The following is a 14384-nucleotide window of genomic DNA, read 5'->3' as shown; positions in this document are numbered from 1 at the left end:
CTGACTATGAACCTGGATAAAACGGGATCGAATCTTTCAGGGAGCAATAGTTTCGTCAAGATTGCAGGCAAACTTTGATGACGAATATGGAATAGCATGAAACCTAAGTTAAGCAGGGTTTCCTGTAGACTATCTTACATCTTAACATAGTGCACCCGAAGTCAAGTCGCTTAAACTAGTGGCAACATTGGGACTTGATCGGTGGAATTTGATCAGCACTAATCAGTGATCAATCAACCGTAAATATTACTGTTTTGTTAATCCTAATAGATGAGAACATTTCTGACATCATGATATCAAGTATGTAAACTGTCTTATTTTTAAATACTTGGTACTAATAACCCAAGGTTGTAAGCAGCTAAAGAGAAAATAAAATAAGATAAATTCAGGTACATTCATTTTTCTTGTTCAATTGAACAAAATACTAAATAAACTAATCAGGTTTTTCGAACTACGGGAACTCTTTCTTGAAATAAATTACCATTCATAAATTAACATACTAAAATTTCTTTTTTTACATTTCTTTGAAATTTACATTAAAATGGAAATAAATTTTATGATTTATGAAGTTGAAAAAACTAATTTAATTATATGTAAGTTGGTTCAGGATAAATGAACAAGCTAAGTATGTATCTCTTTTGGGTGCATAGATCTGAATTCAGTTACTCGATACTAATTACTTTCACCAGATAAATGACGTGTAATATTACACCATTTGATAAATTAGTTGGAACTCGATATTGTGTTCATTGTCTATCAAATAACAAAGAACGATGCAATTCATATACTTGAAGGCTCGTGTTCCTAATCAAGGTGGTACGTACTCGCAAGCACTCAATGGTAAATGCTTCTAAATGACTACCTTCAGGGGGGGTCGTTAAATAGTTAAGCACACAATGAAGAGAGACCTTCGCTAGTACATTTTCCAGAATTATGTCAATATATTCTTGTGTTAAACAGAAATGTGCAAATTAATGTCCCTTAAACAGATCTATTTAGTTCAGTTAAACTACAATAAAAGTAATATCAAGCTGAACTCTAGCAAAATACTCATATTTTGTAAAAATGACTTGAAAATTTGTTATACACTGTGACATTTTTTTAAACTAAGACGAGCTTCAATTTGATATTTTACAAATAAATAATAAAATGTATCGTGAATTTATCAAGTTTAATCCAGGATTATAAAAAGTAAACTAATATTTAACAGAACGAAACAGTATTATTTCAAGCAAACTAAGCATATATGTGATCAGACTGTTCTAAATGTATTGACTAAATATATCACATAATCCTGATAACCTTCGTCTTCTCATTTCATTATCAAAACTGAGCATAAACAATTTTCTTTGCCATTCAATAGCAACAATATACCATATTGTCTTTCTGAAGATTGAATATTTACAAAAATGGAAATTGATTCTATTCAAAGAATCTAAAGATGTGAAATTGGTAAAATCATATGAATGTTATAGGATCGTTAAAACATTTGATCATTAAAAGAGGTGTGGTGCGTGCTACTTATATTGATATAAGTAGTACATGACGTGAGTCAGGAATGTAATGTCTGGCGGCAGAAGATGGGGAAGATCACGAAAGGAAGAGCGGGACTAGAAAGCAATTAGTATGGAAATGCAGGAACAATGAAGTTCGAGACAATTATTGAACATTTTGCAAATTAAGTATTATAGTATGGTTTTTCTATTTTGCCAAGTAACTCTGTAATTTCTTTAAGAGGAAGTTGTATTATTGTTCCAGTCGGTTGAAACTATATCCAGTACCACAAGAATAGCCTATTTTAGCAGGATATAAATATTCTCATTATGAAAAAAATATAATGGTGATTTACTGATGTCCATTTACTAATTTATGTTTAATACAGTGAGTCTACTTATAAAAACTTATGCTTAATTATTCATTCATAGCTTGATACAGTTAAACTACGGACACATAGTATCATTACATTTTTTGTTCATTAGGGTATTAAATATCGACACAATTGTCTGATATTCATCCCTAACTATATACATCAGCATCATCTAGACAATATAAAAAGCCTTATAAGCAAAAATGGATGGTCGCTAGTAGTTACGCCTAGGATGCGCGTTACACCCTATTTGAGACTTGTTAGCTGGATATGCCTGCATCCCGTAGTTAATGTTTACACCGGGATTCGAACCCAGTGCCGTTCGCTTCAAACGCCATTGCGTAATCCAATTAGCTACTGAGTCCTGATGACCACTTGTGTGTGCGACATCAGCTCTGGGATTCAGGTACACTCAACTGACGAGTCCAAAATAGGACGAAACGTGCGTTCTGGATTCCACTGCTAACCATTTCTCATCTTTCCTTAAAAAGCTTGTGACTTAAGGCAATATCGAGGCAATCAGCACAGGACGTACAAATGCTAATAAATGATTGATCAGTTGCAGCCCTAAACATCAATGGGAAAATTCAAGCAAACAATATCAAATGAATTCAATATAAAAAGCTATTTATAACTTATTTCTTATGCTAAAAAGTAACAAATTAAACAGTTTGTTAATTCTATTTGTATGATCTTGAGTAACTTTCCCTTTGTATGTAATATTCTCATATATATTGGTAAAGTTACATCTAGTTTTATGATATTATTTAATATAATGCCAATCTTAGTATGTTTATTGTAATTATTGATATTTGTCAATGAAACGAATTACAGACATTTGACGTATTAATTTTTGATAAACCATTTTATACTACTGGAAGTAGGAAAACTATTCATTCTAAATTTTGTATTAAAAATATTGGATACAGAATATTTTAAAAGAACGGAATGATGCTTAGTTTCTCACTTTATATAACCCTTTAATTGTAAATTTTAAATAGTTTGGGCTGTCAGATTAAAGTTCACAGAAACATTAAAAGAAGAACAAATTCGTTTTAAAAATATTTAATAAATTAAGTTCCCTTAAATTCACCTCATTATTTCTAACAATAAATAAGTAATCACATTTTTTGAATGTTTACAGTTAATAATCAAAGTGTACCAAGGTTCTGTATTGTTGATGAATTCAAACTAGAAGATTACTGAAGGTATTGCACATTTCGATGATGATAAGAAAACAAGAAGTGAATACAACTACGTATGATTTTAGGGGGTAGAACGCAAAAACCACTTACAAATTTTCAATTGACACTTCATTCCCAGTTGGTTTATTCAGCATTTGTTTGTCTGTATTATCTGTATAAACGTTTTTCTCTGTAAACGACTTTTCCAGTTTCTCTTCATCACATTGCGCGGATGTAGCAATCTAAGAAAGAGGAGACCAAAGAAATAAGATGAAGGTGAGTTGAAATATTTAGCCAAGTATGATTTCACTTGACTAAACATAATGACTATCATTCTAAAAAGACGAACATGCCAATAATCAATTCACCAAAATCAATATATACTGATCTATTTTGAATTTATTTCGAATACAGATTAAGTTTGTTGAAAAACAGGGAATTTTGACAATGAAACTTCTTTGATATCCACTATAGAAACGTATAAAGTATTTACATCGAACAGAAGAATTTCCGACTACAAAAATTCATCTGATTTAGTTCAAGCTATTTTCTATATTTTTTACCTGTCCACATTTTTTACAATCGCAGTTAGCTTAAATGTTATATATTAAATGTAAGAACGAATCACATTAGAACACATATATAGAAAGAATATTCTTCGTCCATATATTTGTGTTCTAATATAATGCGAATATTTTAGCGGTTGAAATCACATTAGGTCAACACATCTGAAAGTTGCACTGATAGTTCATTACATCAATTTCCTTACATAATCGTCTATAACTTTAGTTGTTACTACCGTTTTTGGTAGAAAAAAAAACAAAATACTGAACTAATTAATAATTTTTCAATTGATTTGATAAAGATTTTATTTCCAAATTGGTTGATCATTAAGTAATGACCAATCTCGTATTTCTCTGGTTCTTAGTGGCGGTTAAATCTGTCCAACCAAGTTGCGATGTGACCGTTAGTCTAAGTGAATCGACATTATGTGTACTAAGTTTTGACAGTTAGAAACGGCCCTTATAGCCCAGTGGTAACTTCTCAGATTGTGAAACTAGGCAACCCAAGTTCGAATTCATCAGGGAGCATCAGTCCCTTCAAGGTTGCATAAACCCATTGGTAATGAGTCCCAACTAGCAAGAAATCGAGATCCAGGAACATGTGAAGATATAGTTTCCTGCCGACTTCAACCGCATAACATCAAGACAGCGCACACAGTGTCGAGCCACTTAGACTAATGGTCACATCGCAACTCCGTTGAATATGTCCAGTCAGTACTAAGGAATAGAAAAAAGATGACATCGGTCACTATTCAGTGGTCAGTCAATCCAAATTTTAATTACTATTGATAACCATAAGCTTGATGTATCTGAATATTATTAAATGTTTTGAATGAAATCGGACACTGACGGAAGTAGGATATCCTACTGCAGCTAAGATTTTTATCTACTGTTTTTCGGAACTACAGAACATAATATGGTATGCCCCGACCGTTGTTGCTACCTTGACGTGGTGGTCGGGCTTGTCTATCGTGATGAATCAACCGGGCTATACTGGCTGGAACAACTGTTCCTCAAGGTCCTACCACGTCAGACAGGTCGGTTGATGAGCGATAAGACTAAAAGCAACAAACCCAAGGTCCGAAGGCGAAGTCGTACTACTGACTGTACAGAGGTGTGAAGGCAGTAAGGTGTTTCCTTCAGACAACCAGCATGACGGTGATGCTGCCTTCCCACAAGGAGGGTTGGGGTTAGAAAAGGTCGACCCTAAAAATGCACACCTCGCCTTATCCCACGGATATCCGTCTCCGGCGGTAAGGTCCCAACAAGTACGGAGCTAACGCAAAAATTACCCATAAAAAGCTCGTGTGTGACCGACATCAAGCAGTTGTCCCTTGGGCACTGCGGTCACGCTCTCAGGTCACTAATACCACCTCTAATCCAATTTCCTTTCAAGTACCTCCAGAACAATACTTCCATGCTGTGGGCAACCGGGAAGTGATAACCGCTCTCATACCTCTAACAGCACTCAAGACCACTGTATTCATAATCAACCTCCCTCTTCAATTCCTATTATTCCTCCTGCATCGACTTTCACCTCTAAACTTCCTTTTTCGGCTTCCCCCTCAAGTGTCACCATAGCCAACGATTCTAGTGCGCAAAACACTGTCCCAGGTCTCCAAGAGTCTCCAACCATTGGTTACGATAGTCACGCGGACCCCAACCAAGTAGTCTGCATCTACCAACATGGCTCAGACTAGAAGTTAGTGACTTCAAGCACTGATGCCACGTTTTGGTTTGGCCACCCCTAACTTTCTTCCAACCATCCCGAACACCGGTTAGCATTGCACGACGTGGTAATCGGTGTTTGGGTATACGTAACACGTGGCCCAACCATCTCAGTCGATGAAGATTCACAACCTCATCAACTGATTTACCATCATTCCCTAATACCCTGCGTCTAACCTCACTATTACTTACCCGGTGATCCTAGCAGATGCGAGAAATATTTCTAAGGCATCTGTGGTCAAATACTAGTAGTTAACGAGTGTCTTCTACTCTTAATGGCCATGTTTCGCTGCCGTAAATTAAAACAGAACGGACTGCCGCGCAGTATACTCACCCCTTAATTGATAGACGGATATCTCGCCTTCGCCATAGGTGACGTACGTTGGCAAAAGCCAAGCGAACTTTTCGAATCCGTGCTGAGATTTCGTTAGACACCAACCCATTAGGACTGACCAGACTTCCAAGATAAGTGAAGTTGTCAACGCGTTCGACTACTTCACTCCCTATCCTTAGTTCAGGTGTTGATGCAGACCAGTCCTGAAGCAACAAATTGCACCTAGAGGGAGAGAAGCGCATTCCAAACATTCTGGCATTGTTGTTTAGTGCTACCAAAAGACTCTGCATTTTATCAGCGTCTTCACCAAACAGGACTATATCATCTGCGTATTCTAAGTCGATAAGTGGACCTCCTGGAAGGAGATCAATACCCGAGAATTCAGTAGACGAGAATGTTATTTCCATCAATAAGTCTATGATGATAAATTGGTCCTACCTTGTAGCTGACTGACTGACTGAATACGGTATGCAGATAAATGAAAACACTCAACACTATAAGATAGTGATTTACCTTCCCTGTATAAATAATCAACTTTCATAGGATATATATATATATATGAAACGTTGAAGCACATTTAATGCTTGATATGAAGTTTACCCTTCTAGCTCTTCGTATGAGTGAATAGTACTATCGAGGTTTTCCATCCAGATTCAGCTAATTTAATCGGGATTAAAACTTTGATACATAAGTGTAACACTTTTAATTGCAATAAAAACTGCCACTTGACAAGAAAATAAATAATATAACACGATATAAGTTTTGGAAACTATAGGGAAATAAACGTTTGATGATTAAAAATAGAAATCTTAGGTAGACGTCTCAATATGAAACATTTTCAGATCTGCAATCGGATCTACAATTATTCTACCATCTAATTATATCACAACTTGTGAAATGAATCCAATTAGTGCCCGGTAACTGTTTAAGTCTAATAACCCATCATATGAATGATTCTCATATTATGGATAGAATTGTTAACCAAAAAATAGCTGTTTCATAAACAGGGATTGAAAGTATAGACATATGTAAATATTACCTCTGGTTTATGGACTGTACTATTACCAGGTAGTGTGTTTAGCCACTGTTTAACTTTACCAAAATTATGCAGTCCATCAATATATTCAGTAGACATCGATTGATTTTGTCGATTTCGTTGTGAAATACGTCTGTGATGAGAAGATGGCAGGATATGTTTAGAAGAATAATTAGATATTCTCTTGTTTAAATGAGAGAAAGTGGTTTCTCCTTTATCTGTATTCGATTCTTCATGTTTAGTATTGTCAATTGCCTCCATATCTGATATTTTTAAAACACAAAAGTACGTTATCTTGAATGAAAATGGCATTTCAACTTATCAATAAGCAATCTAAACACATAATTTTTATTCAAACAGCATTAATATCAATGTATTAATATGCTGCGGAAAAGAGATAGGTTAGAAGATTCTTTAAAATAAACAAAATACACTGTGCATTAATAAACCTTAAAAAGCATTTATTTACTTCAGACGAATTTCTGTAAATATCTAATGAAGGAATTTTTAACGTTATATTCAAAATATTGAGATTTTGGAGTAATTCAACTTTATATTTAATGGGTACAGGCAATCAGTATAGGGCTTTAGAATCGACCTTCACACTCTTCAGAAATATCGCGTTATTTGACTTACCAGTGTAAGTAGTCATAACTTAGCGACTAGGCCTTCCATATATTTTATCCGTTTGCAAATCAGACGTTAGGAACCTTAGTTAGTAGCTTGGGCAGATTAAATAATCATATCAATTCATTATAATGTGAATGAAGTCGATAGAATTTGATCATTAATAGATTAACTGAAATAGTTACGGTGGTGGGGTCCTGGATGCACGTTACTGGGGGGTTCTATACTAGGACAAAGTGGCCGTTCACTGCTTCCAGGTTCTCAGTGGTATTCTGACTTAGATCGGTTCATGATTTCAATGAAACGCAACAGTCTCCACAACTCCATACTGTAAAACAATACTGACCAATGCATTTAGTCTTGGGCTTTTTAAGATCAGCATGAGTTTGAAGGATATGATTCTTGGCATTAAAAAGCACTTAAAAATATTAATGATGGTTAGTGTTATAAATTAATACTAAAACATTTTAAACAGACGACGCGAACGTATATATAGGATTTTATCGGTTATTGCCTATAATAGCGTTATCAATGTTGATGAAAAGTTATCTTTCGTGTAGGGAAATTCTAATAGCTCATTTATTTATGAAATATATGTCAATGACAGTCTGGTAAAATGGTACAAGCCTCGCATGTAAACTTATATGCTTTGTGAAAACAGATCCTCTAAAAGAACTGAACGTTGAAACGATCATTCCCTAGTTTTAGAGGTGTTATGACTTAGTCTACAATAATATTGAATGTAGAAGTAAAACAGTCAACTGATATAACTATTTTCAATAAAGTTATGTGCGAACGGCTTTTGATTACTTACACTTAGCTAAATGATGTTTTGAAACCTATTTATTCGAATTGGTAAATTTATGAATATAAATGAATTTTTTCCATCCTACCCTTGCTAACATTCAGGGTTGAAACGATCAACCCCTACTTTAATAACTACTCTGATTCAGTTGTCTAAAGCATAAAGTTTGGAGTGATGGGTACCTTATTTGAATCTCAAATGAAGCATTAACGTGGTAGCTCAAATTATATTAAAGCACTAACTTAGGTTGACATTATGAATCACCTGATTCCCCCTCAGTAGACAGATAATGGTGTACTCACTTCAGGCCCCACAGTTTTTAAGCTCAACAACGTTTGAAGTATGGTCGCTCACTACTGAGGAGTTTCAATCTCACAAGAAATACCTGTTCAGCACTCCCTAGTTGTCAAGAACTATTAGCTAGTGTCAGATTTTCAGAAAACGTCTTCAATGAATATCGTTGAAAACACAAGTAGCATATATTAATGAATACAGACTGAACAAAACCACATTTATTAAAATAGGAAATCAATATAAATCAGCTTTTTATTTAGCTTTCTTTTGTACCAACAACTCATCATTAAATATATGTGTAACAAATAAATGTTTGTAAGGAAAGGAAAAGGCCAGTAAATTACCTGAATTTGTTGTACAGGTTCCGACTTGTTTTTTGAAGTGCATTACAGGTTTAACATCCAAAGAAACTTTCGAATCAGACTGACGACGACTAATTCTTTTAGGTGGATTGTAACATCGCAAACTGATAAGTTTGGATGAGACATTTGATTTCATTGTTCTTGGAGAAAATGGTTTAGGACTAGTAAACTTATCCCGGTGGATATCTAAAACATCAGTGCTCAATAACTGCCTTCGATGAGCAGTCTATAAATATGTTTTTATTTGTTGTAAAAAAATTAACAATTTCAAACCAATTATCGCTGTAATAAGTTAAACTGTCATACAAATAACAATTATCATTACTAACTAAAATTTAAAATGTCTATATACATCCCGTACCTATAATATCAATTGAATTTTAATGATATGTGTAACGATTCGATGCTAACAATACCATATATTTACTTGCCATTTGATATAGCCTTAAATCAGTAACTGTGGTGGATTCACTGTTTATCCTCCTCCAAAAACAGTGATCAAAAGATGTTCAGAAACTCTCCAATAAAAATGTAAAACCCACATTCAATATATGTATCAAACCATATTTAAAGTCTGGGGATAAACACCGTGGTTAGCTTCACGGAAAAATTGAAAACCCAGATTTAATTTTACACTTCATATACGACATAAGTTTAATTCAGGATAATGAAGATAACTACGGTGAGATATTACTAGGTGTTAACCAAGATTATCTTTCGAAATATGGAATCTAGGGTTATTCATATGATCAAGATATTAAATAATGCATAGTTTAAGGGAGCTTTCATCAATTTTCTGGATAAGGAAATCAGAAAATAACGTCCAAACAAAACACGTGGTTCATAGGAGCAATGTATTTGAAACAAATAGATCAAATCGAAACTCCATAAGATTTGTAAAGAATAAACTCAAATCAACTATATATAACAGTGAGAATATCTTGGGAATATTGACTTTAATTGCAATATTAAAAGTAATGTGATAAGCTTTGCTTTTTCCTTGTGCTTCTAGTTGCCGTCCTGTCTCAATTTTCTAACTGATGGTTCTGATTTAAGATATCTTGATAAGTTAAAGAGCAGTCAGACTGCGCAAAAAGTACTCGAATGATCATATCGTTTCGCTTTCTTACTGAACTATTCAAACGAAATTTTAACAATGGTATTTTACTGCTCTTGAAATACTACGCATGATGGTATCTTGATGTAAATGCCTAAAAAATATGTCGTTCGTACTAATCGATAGATTATTTGAACATGATTATTTGTCTCGTCCAAATTTTAAATAAATACGTCCGATTGTTCTTACTGGGTTCTGTTTGACTTGAATACTGGCCAACACGTGACTACTGGAGAGCGGATTGAACAGTTTTTGGAATTACTTGTTAGCGTACTGAATTCTTTTACCTTTGATTTACCACACAAAATCATCTACAAACTATGACCCTTTAGTTAACACTTAACAAGATTATCAATATTATCAAAAATATTTACTGCGTACAGTAGACCTTGACTATCAAGATCATATCTCTGCTGCCTTTCAATCTTATTGATTGGACAGTGACCGTCACAAAGTACCACATAATTTCTACTATGTCCATCAAAAGCATATTTTTGAAACCGAAAGAATTTGAACATGTGTCTACTGGAACATAAATGTCGCAAAAATATTTACGTCTCCACGGAGAAGTATTTTTACGCAATTCCGTACAATACAAAAGACAGAAACTACGCATATTAGTTTGCGACCTAGGGGAGTATCTTGCACTTATACAATAATTGGTTTGTGAAAAAATTTGCGTAAGAAGTCAAGAGAGCACACTATAAATATAAGTACGTGTAACCTACACAGGATACATGCACATTTTTGTTATAGATTACCAAAAACATAAGACAAACAAAAATGTTCTTCTTAGCATTGAAAAGAGAATTTATACTAACTTTGGTGCTAAAACAATCTACATCCAGCTTTCGTAAGATTATAGGTTCTCCATCTGAGCAATCACATTTCTCGCATGTATTTTTATTGCCGACAACTTCCGAACGATGCTCACCTAACCCAAGTGGTTCCATAAGTTTATCGTTACTATCAAGGATAAATCTTCTCACAATCCTATCAACTTCAGGATCATCTGAAAATGTATTTATCTAACAATATCTCGCAAGACTGAAAAGTATTACAGTGGTCAGATTACAGAGACTATTTGATTCTGGTCTAGTTGAAAGGGGTATTCTATCAGCTCCTTTGTATGACTTCAGATAACCCTTGGCTGGAAAGTGAAAAATAAAGTGAACTCACTAGTTGGATTGTGTGAAAATGAATAAGGTGTTGTATTGTCGACATAGGCTTTTGAAAGCTGTACTATAAGTAAAAATTTACCTTTTACGGACTGAATATTTCTGTAATGGGCATTCAAATGCTGTTTAATCAGGATCTTTGAAGACACTTTACATTTTCGTGGAAAAATTTCTACGAATTAAAAAGCTAGTAATTCTCGAAAATTCACATACCATGATCATAGGGTTTTAGATTGGTGTTATTACGAGAATTAATTTCGGGATTCGACATGAAGGATTTATATGGAGCGCAGAAACGGTATCTTTCACAAAATCCACAGACGCCGAGCTTGATTGACTTAAACACGCTTATAACGGTACCACTGAAACATATAAAACAGCTTTTCAGCCTTTATTCCTGGTTTAAAATACAAAGTTGTTCATTCCTAAGGCGGCATTTCTATTATGAACCCCTCACGTTCTGTTCTTGAAATTGTTATATATATCTGTTTATTTTCTAAATACGGTAGGAGTGAATTCTCTTGAGCACACCACATATGTCTCTAAATGGCGCCCTCTCAGGATATTCTATCGCCAATTAACTATTTACTGGTGCCTCAGAAATTGTATGGATACTCGCGAGCACGTTCCGGCTGTTCATCGCGCCAACAGGTTATAAATGCATAGCATTCACATTATGTGATAAGAAAGGTCTAAAGCTTGATATGGAGTTTTATTGACGTAAATTTTTTAAAAGTGTATTACAAGATTAGGAATGTAGTACCAACTGTCGGTTAAAACATTCTGTGATAATGAACAAATCTTGTTTACTGAAAAACGGTCAGTGAAGAGAGGACTATTCATTGATATACCCAAATAGCGACCAGCATTGAGGACCTTAAGGCAAGTTTAGAACAACCATCTATCATAGTATTTATGCATTCTGTTTAAGTTGTGTTTACGTTACCCCCAGTTAACCAAGACTTTACACAATAATCCCTTAATGACTGGTTCCAGAGTGGAGATAAGTTGTTAGTCTGTAGTGACTCACTTTTATCACGAGAACACGATTGGTTTATTGAAAACACTTATTATTATAACCAATTGTACCAGTGACTGTTTTAATGTGCTTTTGTTTAACTGTGCTAAAAAGTATCCATTATTCTTACACTTTGATTGTGACCTCGCGCGAATTCGGTTACGCTCTGTAACCAAGCTTGTATCCTGGCACGATCTCGGTATTCTTTCGATACCACGAGATCGCCAGCAAATATATCTCGACTTGCTTCATTAACTGCCTCCTGATATTTCGCTTCCAGGGGATTTTATGGATATCCTGGCACGCGTTCCTGGGTAGCGGTGTTCATAGTCAATCTCGACTCGACACCACGCTGCAGGTCTATGAGATTCCTGTGTAAATATATTCATGTTGAGCGATGGTACGATTTCACCTAATCTTATTGTTGGTTTAAACTAATGTGATTTTAGCCTAAACAATTATGGACTTCCTTTAAATCTACTGTGAATTCTGCCGATATTCATGGGTGTCAAAATGTTGTGGTATATCAATATAGAAATTTCAAAAGATGAACCCTGACTTGGAGGTGAAATTCATTTAAGTTTTTGGGACCACAGGAATGTTGTGTGTTGTTTAACTCTCCGTGGTACGAATCTTATACTCAAAATGTTCTATAAGTGCCAACAGTTCAGCACAATGAACTGGGTCGGAGACAAATACATCAGTACAGCTGGTTTATCTGACTTCATACTATACATTTTTTGTTGCTATAGGAATACAAAGTAATGTTCGTCTTACCGTTGGTTTAAAAATATTTTATATAATTATAGATAGTATATTTACTCATTTCGTGTATATAATTATGCAATTATCGATCAGTTTTATATTTGCAGGGGAATATTGTTAAATTATTGTGTACTTGTAATCCCATACTGTTCTAAACATATGGTAATAGATAAAGCGACTGACAAAAGTGATGAATACAATAATTAGGTGTTTTGATTTAAAATGCTGAATGTTATATTTTATGACTGAACATGGGTATTATCTGTTTCCCATTTTACATGTAGAACTTACAAATACTATGCACTTGTCGGAAAATTAGTCTCAAGGTTTGAGTAAGATTTCCAGAAATAAAAGACTATGATTGGATAAAAAATGAGTTATCTAATAAGTAATACATATAATGTGCATTATATATTATAGTCATTTAAAATTTACTGCTATAGATAGTTCAGTTTGCTGAACTTCTGTTTCAGTTTTCACAGCATTAGTAACAATATCATATTCGCAACGAAATCGGTGAATTTCAACTTCGGTTTAGCGAGTAACGTGTCACTTAGTTTAGCAATGTAATTGCACTTAAGTTGAGATACTAAAGAAACAACATTTTCAAAGAATGTGGCAGAAATGTTATATTCAGTATTACGATAAATTTTGATTAGATTGATTCCGCGTAAGAATACATCGGTACTAATTGTTTGTTTATAAGACGAACTGTCATTTACTCAGCATCTTATACGTGGCTGAATAGGAAACGACTAGGGGGATATCATATAAGTAAGAATTATTTGAAAGAACTGATTCCAGTGGTAAGTCAAGCGGATGATATTAAAATGCATTAGGGACTTTGACCTGACCTATCAAAAATTATTCAGGCGTCACATAACTTTTTAATCTTCTGACGCTCCGTACGATTAGACCCGGACCAGGTTTACTGACTGAACTTGTTTATTTGATGATGGTTAGCTAGGCATTGGTTGTTGACATCTAACTCTATAGTAAGTAATAAAATCTGGTAAGTGACATGTATTTCTCGTCAAGCCTCCCTTATATTTTCTTAGGGGTAAGAATCCACAAAATTACGGGTGAAGATGCAAATGATTGTATTGTACGTAACATGCGATTAGGTTTAAACCACAAATCAAAGTTCTGGTGAACTATTTCCTGATCTCTTTAGAATGAGTGTGGGTCTAGAAGCCCGATAAATAGAACGGGATATGAAGATTCGCTAACAATTTTCCAATACTGAAATATATAACCGAGAAATTGGTGCGAAGCACACAATTCTTAGTTGACTTGGGCCGCTTAACGTTCTGGCAAGCTGACTGCCTTGAAACCAGATTTATAAGAAAAGCCGTTTACCATGTCCATGAAAAAGAACAAAGTCCATAGCATAATAATATGCTTTTCTGACTAAGCGGGTACACATCAGTTTTACGAGTATGACCAACAATTTACAACATGGGATTACGGATAAGATAACAACCATGTAAAGCTAACTAAGTTGCT

At 34.5% G+C, this 14384-nt stretch overlaps 1 protein-coding gene across 1 annotated transcript in view; it reads right to left on the bottom strand.

The window, feature by feature from the left end:
• Positions 1-11481, bottom strand: part of MS3_00006246 (uncharacterized protein) — a 42482-nt gene extending 31001 nt beyond the window's left edge. The window contains exons 1-8 of the mRNA XM_051214371.1: positions 11309-11481; positions 11178-11267; positions 11097-11144; positions 10979-11067; positions 10739-10945; positions 8783-9026; positions 6716-6975; positions 3163-3293 (exon numbers count right to left, since the gene is read on the bottom strand). Of these exons, the coding sequence (XP_051067535.1) occupies positions 3163-3293; positions 6716-6975; positions 8783-9026; positions 10739-10945; positions 10979-11067; positions 11097-11144; positions 11178-11267; positions 11309-11366 (1127 nt within the window). The 5' untranslated portion in view covers positions 11367-11481. The remainder of the gene's footprint in view (positions 1-3162; positions 3294-6715; positions 6976-8782; positions 9027-10738; positions 10946-10978; positions 11068-11096; positions 11145-11177; positions 11268-11308) is intronic.
• Between the last annotated feature and the right edge of the window lie 2903 nt (positions 11482-14384).

This window comes from Schistosoma haematobium, chromosome 2 (assembly GCF_000699445.3).
Source record: "Schistosoma haematobium chromosome 2, whole genome shotgun sequence".
NCBI classification, from domain to species: domain Eukaryota; kingdom Metazoa; phylum Platyhelminthes; class Trematoda; order Strigeidida; family Schistosomatidae; genus Schistosoma; species Schistosoma haematobium.
This window is presented reverse-complemented; position numbering and strand designations above follow the sequence as displayed.